Source organism: Haplochromis burtoni, unplaced genomic scaffold (genome assembly GCF_018398535.1).
Source record: "Haplochromis burtoni strain Fernald_Lab_line unplaced genomic scaffold, NCSU_Asbu1 Contig_622, whole genome shotgun sequence".
NCBI lineage: Eukaryota > Metazoa > Chordata > Actinopteri > Cichliformes > Cichlidae > Haplochromis > Haplochromis burtoni.
This window is the reverse complement of record NW_024582983.1, coordinates 250,622-258,885: the sequence shown is the minus strand read 5'-3', so window position 1 is coordinate 258,885 and position 8,264 is coordinate 250,622. Positions and strand designations below refer to the sequence as shown.

At 47.0% G+C, this 8,264-nt stretch overlaps 1 protein-coding gene across 1 annotated transcript in view; it reads right to left on the bottom strand.

Annotated features, from left to right (window-relative positions):
* LOC102314052 overlaps nucleotides 1-8,188 on the bottom strand; it is a 17,943-nt gene extending 9,755 nt beyond the window's left edge. Inside the window, exon 1 of the mRNA XM_005949246.3 lies at nucleotides 7,852-8,188. Coding sequence (XP_005949308.1) covers nucleotides 7,852-8,083 — 232 coding nt within the window. The 5' untranslated portion in view covers nucleotides 8,084-8,188. The remainder of the gene's footprint in view (nucleotides 1-7,851) is intronic.
* Between the last annotated feature and the right edge of the window lie 76 nt (nucleotides 8,189-8,264).

The following is an 8,264-nucleotide window of genomic DNA, read 5'->3' as shown; positions in this document are numbered from 1 at the left end:
TGAGATATATACATGAGAATAAGAATTATGAGTGCTACGTAGAAAGATATATACATGAGTGCAGGTGGTGATCAGTGCCAAACATGAAATGATGCAGTGACACAGCGTAGGGTCATGTGTTAGTGGCGGGGACAGTCATGTGGTTATTGTTCATGTGTCCGACAGCAGAGGGGAAGAAACTGTTCTTATGGCGAGAGGTTCTGGTGCGAATGGACCGGAGCCTCCTGCCTGAGGGGAGCAGGTCAAACAGACTGTGTCCAGGGTGAGAAGGGTCAGCTGAGATCCGAGCTGCACGCCGCAGTGTCCTGGAGGTGTACAGGTCCTGCAGAGATGGGAGTCTGCAGCCAATCACCTTCTCAGCAGAGCGCACAACACGCTGCAGTCTCTGTTTGTCCCTGATAGTGGCTCCAGCGTACCACACGGTGATGGAGGAGGTGAGGATGGACTCGATGATTGCAGTGTAGAATTGCATCATCGTCCGTGTTGGCAGGTTGAATTTCTTCAGCTGCCTCAGGAAGTACATCCTCTGCTGGGCTTTCTTAATGACGGAGGTGATGGTGGGCTCCCACTTCAGGTCCTGGGTGATGGTGGTACCCAGGAAGCGGAATGAGTCCACAGAGGTGATGGGGGTGTCAGTCAGGATGATGGGGGGGAGTGGAGCTGTGTGCTTCCTGAAGTCCACAATAATCTCCACTGTCTTCTGGGCATTCAGCACCAGGTTGTTGTGGCTGCACCAGGACACCAGACGTTCAACCTCCCTCCTGTAGGCAGACTCGTCCCCGTCCGAGATGAGCCCAATAACGGTGGTGTCATCTGCAAACTTGATTAGCTTGACAGACTGGTGGGTGGAGGTGCAGCAGTTGGTGTACAGGGAGAAGAGCAGAGGAGAAAGAACACAGCCCTGAGGGGAGCCGGTGCTGATGGTCCGGGAGTCCGAGACATTCTTTCCCAGCCTCACGTGCTGCTTCCTGTCCGTCAGGAAGTCAGTGATCCACCGGCAGATGGGATCAGGCACATTCATCTGGGAAAGCTTGCCTCGGAGATGGTCTGGAAGGATGGTGTTGAAGGCAGAGCTGAAGTCCACAAACAGGATCCTGACGTAGGTTCCTGGGGAGTCCAGATGCTGCAGGATGTAGTGTAGGGCCATGTTGATGGCGTCGTCTACAGACCTGTTGGCTCTATATGCAAACTGCAAGGGGTCCAGGAGGGGGGCGGTGAGGGTCTTGAGATGGGAGAGAACCAGGCGCTCAAATGACTTCATGACCACAGATGTCAGAGCCACGGGTCTGTAGTCATTTAGTCCAGTGATCCTAGGTTTCTTGGGGACAGGGATTATGGTAGAGGACTTGAAGCAGGCAGGCACATGACATGCCTGCAGTGAGGAGTTGAAGATGCCAGAAAACACTGGGGCCAGCTCGTTTGCACAGTGTCTGAGGGTGGCAGGAGACACACCGTCTGGGCCGGGAGCTTTTCGAGCATTCAGACTCCTAAACTGCTTCCTCACATCTGCTTCAATTCCCCGCGTACAGACAGAGGCTGAAGCTCTCCAAACCTGTCGTGAGGACCAAAAAACTGTGGAGCAACGAGGCTGTGGAGGAGCTTCGCACGTGTTTGGAGTCTACAGACTGGGACACAATGAAGGCTGCTTCTAACAGCTTGGACGAGTTTACGGACACTGTCACCTCCTATATCCACTTCTGTGAGGACAGCATTGTGCCATCACGCACCAGGGTGAGTTATAACAATGACAAACCCTGGTTTACTCCTAAACTCAAAAAGCTGTGGCTGGAAAAGAGAAAGGCGTTCAGAAGCGGAGACAGGGACTGCTACAGAGAGGCCAAGTACAGGTTCACTAAAGAAGTGGACATTGCTAAACATCAGCACTCTGAGAAGATGCAGCAGCAGATCTCAGAGAATGACTCGGCCTCTGTGTGGAAAGGTTTTAGGAATATCACCAACTACAAGCCTAAAACCCCCCACTCCACTGACGACTTGCTCTTAGCCAACACCCTTAACGACTTCTACTGTCGTTTTGACGAGCCATCAGGCAGCCTTCACACCTCCAACGACCCCAACAATAGAGGCACTTTGGACACTCATTCCCCCACCTCTCCCCCCTCCATAGAGCCATCACCTTCAAACTGTTCACCTGCAACACCCGCCCCCTCACCCCACACAAAAGAGGATTTCACACCACCTCCTCCCACCACAACTCTTCATATTCATGAAGCAGATGTGAGGAAGCAGTTTAGGAGTCTGAATGCTCGAAAAGCTCCCGGCCCAGACGGTGTGTCTCCTGCCACCCTCAGACACTGTGCAAACGAGCTGGCCCCAGTGTTTTCTGGCATCTTCAACTCCTCACTGCAGGCATGTCATGTGCCTGCCTGCTTCAAGTCCTCTACCATAATCCCTGTCCCCAAGAAACCTAGGATCACTGGACTAAATGACTACAGACCCGTGGCTCTGACATCTGTGGTCATGAAGTCATTTGAGCGCCTAGTTCTCTCCCATCTCAAGACCCTCACGGCCCCCCTCCTGGACCCCCTGCAGTTTGCATACAGAGCCAACAGGTCTGTAGATCGACGCCATCAACATGGCCCTACACTTCATCCTGCAGCATCTGGACTCCCCAGGAACCTACGCCAGGATCCTGTTTGTGGACTTCAGCTCTGCCTTCAACACCATCCTTCCAGACCATCTCCGAGACAAGCTTTCCCAGATGAATGTGCCTGATCCCATCTGCCGGTGGATCACTGACTTCCTGACGGACAGGAAGCAGCATGTGAGGCTGGGAAAGAATGTCTCGGACTCCCGGACCATCAGCACCGGCTCCCCTCAGGGCTGTGTTCTTTCTCCTCTGCTCTTCTCCCTGTACACCAACTGCTGCACCTCCACCCACCAGTCTGTCAAGCTAATCAAGTTCGCAGATGACACCACCGTTATTGGGCTCATCTCGGACGGGGATGAGTCTGCCTACAGGAGGGAGGTTGAACGTCTGGTGACCTGGTGCAGCCACAACAACCTGGTGCTGAATGCCCAGAAGACAGTGGAGATTATTGTGGACTTCAGGAAGCACACAGCCCCACTCCCCCCCATCATCCTGACTGACACCCCCATCACCTCTGTGGACTCATTCCGCTTCCTGGGTACCACCATCACCCAGGACCTGAAGTGGGAGCCCACCATCACCTCCGTCATCTAAGAAAGCCCAGCAGAGGATGTACTTCCTGAGGCAGCTGAAGAAATTCAACCTGCCAACACAGACGATGATGCAATTCTACACTGCAATCATCGAGTCCATCCTCACCTCCTCCATCACCGTGTGGTACGCTGGAGCCACTATCAGGGACAAACAGAGACTGCAGCGTGTTGTGCGCTCTGCTGAGAAGGTGATTGGCTGCAGACTCCCATCTCTGCAGGACCTGTACACCTCCAGGACACTGCGGCGTGCAGCTCGGATCTGTGGAATTTTGGTGCTGTGTGTAACCTCGGAAAACATGAATAATGCGTCTACCGCTTTTATGAGAAGAGACGAAACAACCAGAAGCTTTATGATCGTAAACGATATTCAAATAGAAATAATAATGAATATTTTAATGAGCATTAAAAGTACACACTGATATACGGGAACACATACATACACAATTATTTCATCATGAATCCCCTGCTATTTCATGCTATTACAAAATCTAAATACCACGAGTTTCTTCATTCAGCCAATAAACAGATACATATTAAAAAGCCAACAGAGTGAATAAAATGAGCTCTGAGAGTTTCCCCCGGAACAATTAACCTTCCCGACAGGTGGTGTGATATTACCGTATGAGCTATAGTCGCTTTGCTAACATTCACAACAATGGCAGAACATCTAAGCATGTGCACATTAGATGAGTAGTGGGGAGCAATAACAGGTTGACAGAAAGCAGAGGTGCTCACAGCCATATGGTTCCGTTTACACGAATCGCCTCAGCAGCGTGCTGTCATTATACAGCAGCATCACGGAGGAGCAGTTGATGTAGAAGCAGACACCTCCACCTTTGGTTTTACCGGAGAGAGCGGCCTGCCGGTCCGCGCGTGTGGATTACCTGTCCAAACCTAGCACAGGTAATCCATATGAGCACAGCGATGTGTGCTTAGCCCCTCCTATATTCCCTGTTCATACACAACTGTGTGGCTAAACACGAGTCCAACACCATCATTAAGTTTGCGGATGACACAACCATCAAAGGCCTCATCACAGACAACGATGACTCTACTTCCTGAGGAGGCTGAGGACGTTTGGCATGAACGCCAACATCCCCTCTAACCTCTACAGGTGTGCGATTGAGAGCTTGCTGACGAGCTGCATCACAGTTTGGTACAAAGCTGCTGTGCCAGCAGCCGGAAATCACTCCGGAGGGTGAAAGCAGCAGAGCACATCACTGGCATGAGGCTTCCTGCCATTCGGGACATTTATCTCCAGCGATGCCTCCGTAAAGCACACAGCATCACCAAGGACCACAGCCACCCAGCACATCAGCGGTTCTCTTTGTTACCATCTGGCAGACGTTACAGGTTACAGGTACAGGACGTTATAAGACTCAAAAACAGATTTTACCACCAAGTCGACACCTCAACCACAACACTTCACAGGATGCACACAGCTGTCCTGTAGTTTCTCAGGTACACAATACACTCTGCACTGGTTACCCCATTCTTTTTTTTTTTTGTTAGTATTTAAATAAAAATAAAAACCCTTACTCTTACTGACCCTTAACCCTTACTGTCCTGCTGAGTGACTGTCTTCTGCTCGTCAAATACATTTTGACCCTGTGCTAACGTGCACATGACAAATATAACTGAAGCTAATGAGCCAAAATGTTAGGCTCAGCCTGGCAGTTTTATATGAGCGCAAGTGGCTCCTCAGACTGAGGAAGAAATCAATGGCTGCACCTCTATAATAGGGAAGTTTAACTGCAGCTGAGAGTCTCTGTTTAGCTGACATGCAGAGGCCTTAGAGCAGGGGTGTCAAACTCAAACACACAGTGGGCCAAAATTCAAAACTGGAACAAAGTCGCGGGCTAACGTTAATATTTATTGAAATATATTTATTCCTCCAGATATAAGAATGAATCTTTTCTTATGGACTCAAACACGTTTTGCTGAAAAACTGAATATGGAACAAGCAAAGCTTAATACTAAACAATATATATATTAGCTGTATAATACCAGTAGGCCAGCTCTAATAGTAATTGGCAAAAATGATAATCACGATTATTTTCACTGAAATTGAGATCTCGATTATTTGACGATATTTATTTAACCCTTTAAGACCTACTATAGAACCAAGTCCGCCAGAGCTTATATTATTTTTTACATGTTGTAGTGCCATTTGTGGGAGCATTTCAAGTTGCTATACAACTGTTATAGCCCATATTTTAATAATATGTATGCATTAAGTCCATAGTAACTACATTAATTGCAAAAAAGTGCAATAAACTACAAAAAATTGAAAATCGTTTTTGTTTTGTTTTTTTACATATATTTCTACTTGGAGAAATTTAAGAGGTTTATCCCTCAAAACTTTAAATACAAAAAAGTTGCAAAAAATAGTTTACAACAACAGGAAATTTATTTTGAGTGTCTTCATAGTTTTATTTTGGAGATACAGCAATTTTTATATACTGCAGGAAAAACAAAAAAACAATCCTATGATGCAAATTTGCAAAGAAAACAGCAGGTGCATCAAAATAAACTATTTCCAGCAGTGCAATTCGAGTTCTAAGCATCCCAGAAACTATTCAGAAAATAAAGTCAAACATGACTTATAAAAACACCAGTATAGGCTTTTAAGGCCTACAAGTAAAAAACTACATTTTCCGCGAAAATGACGTCACTTCCGGTTTCGGGCAGGAAATGGCGGACATGCGATAGTTCGCGCTGACGTCTGTTTCACTGTGGGAAGTGTTACGAACAGCTGATCGGATCGGCAAAGCGTGTTTCTGGAATATTATGTTTTTGTTCCTGCAAGCGCTTTTTATGCAATTTTTGCAAAGCTATATGTGGAAGGAAACCGTGACCGAGGACAAGCTGATGGCATCAGATGTAAGTACAACTCCTCCGGTTTCATATGCAAAACAAATTATTGCGCTAGCTTACACGGTTCAGGTTCTACAGGGATTTAAAAATAGTTACGCAAAACGGAGCGTGCTGCTCTGACCGGCTTTAAAGGGTTAACAATGACTTTAAAAAATAATATAAAATAGTGTGCAACACCACTGAAGTTTTTTTTTTTAACTCTCTTTTCAACCAACGGCAGTCACTCTCCAAATAACTTCTGCTTAGCTTTCCGAGCTTCCCTCGGGTCCTCTTAATCAGCGGTCTCCAACCTTTTTTGCGCCACGGACGGTTTATGCCCGACAATATTTTCACGGACCGGCCTTTAAGGTGTCGCGGATAAATGAGGGAGGGGCTAATAATCGGCTCAGTCATTTTTAATGATCGTTGCAAGCCCAGATCATAATCGTGATTAAAATTCGATTAATTGAGCAGCCCTTATATTAGCTGTATAATACCAGAAGGCCAGCTCTAATAGTAACTTGGTATGGCTGCGGGCCAAATTTGGCCCGTGGGCCAGAGTTTGACACCTATGCCTTAGAAGGTTCAACTCATCACGAGTTTTTCCACAAGACAAAGTATCTACATAAGAAACAAGTAAACAAGTATAGTTAAGTACGCAGGGTTTTGAAAAGCAACACTTTTCTTTTTTTAAAATATCATTTTGCTTCTTGAGGAAGGGAAACCAGGAGAGGGCTGAGGTGTGCCGAATGAAAGAAAACTGGACTGACTGAGTGGTTCGTTTAAAAGTGACATTTTTGGTTCTGATTGTTGTCAGTATGTCAGCAGAGCAGGGAGATCTAAACAGTTTCAATCTTATCAACATTGATGTTATTCCCCAGAGGGTCTGCAGATGGAAATTAGCCCAAGGCTATAATCTGGCATATTTACATTTGTTAAAATGTTCATTAATATGTATTGCCCTCTTTCTAAAATTAAATAAATAAATTCTGAATGCAGAAGAGAGCTGTGGGATTTTAATATGACCGGTAACAGCTTCACTGTTGGTCTGGTGTTTTTGGAGAGACGCGCACGCCTTTGACCTGCAAACATGTGTTGGACGTTACATGTTTGAGCAGACTGTATTAGTACATGTTGAGAGAGCTCATTGGTTTTACCTATTACAGGACGTTTCCTGTATTAAACCTTGTTAATGACACCGTCTTCATAGGCCACCGGTTGGGACTGAACCAGCTGATGCTAATTTGGAAGATTGCTTTGTAATTCCTGACAGGTTTGAGACGGTGTGGTGACTTTTCGCGCCTCCCTTTCTTCGTATGTTCAATACTTTTTCCCTGCGTCGTTTCTCGTTATTGCACAGAATCATCTGCGGTTTGATTTCGCTACATGTGTGGACTGAATGGGTTGCACCAGCATCTGGTCTATCACTGCCTACAAATAGCGTTAGCATTGCACTAACTCAGTGCATGAGAGAAACACGCAGCGCTGCAACAGGTCCTCCAATAATCCGTCAGAATGCAAAGAAAGTGGAAAGGAAAGGCTCTAACAGCAGCACCGTTGTGGCTGCGCAGACTGTTGACCGTTGTTGAGGGCAGATAAGCACCGGTGTGAAGTGCACAAGGCAGGCAGACGTGTTCTGTGCATACTGGGTCCCAGCAAGAGTAATGCTGAAACACATGCAGCCGCAAACACCGCGCATTCGCTGCGTGTCAAGGTTGCTCACAATGATATTTCAACAGCTAAGGTGCATCCGTGGAGACAACTATAACACCACACGCCGACACAAACACTCACCTCGCGTTACGGTGGACCACTGTATTCTCTCCACATCCGGTAGCGTCACAAAACCCGTAGCCAATCGGTTGTGGGTGCGCTTTATCAAACAGCCGGATGGGCCGGTTGTCGCTTGTTCACGCAGGGGGTGTTTATCGAAATATGACCCTGTCGGGCGTGGTTCAGAAAGAAGCTGAAGCTGGAAGCCTTCGTCTACTGCAGTACTACACGGGACCTGTTTATGGTGGTTCATCAGCAGCACGTCTCACCACCATCATACATGCCCTGCATCACCCTCACATGTCACTCCCGACTTCTTCATAGTGATGTGATCGACACTGAAATATCGATTCCTCCGATACCAGTCATTTATGTTCTAGAAGCGATTCCCATATTAAAATATCGATATTTTAGTAATTTAGGGTAAATTAGTT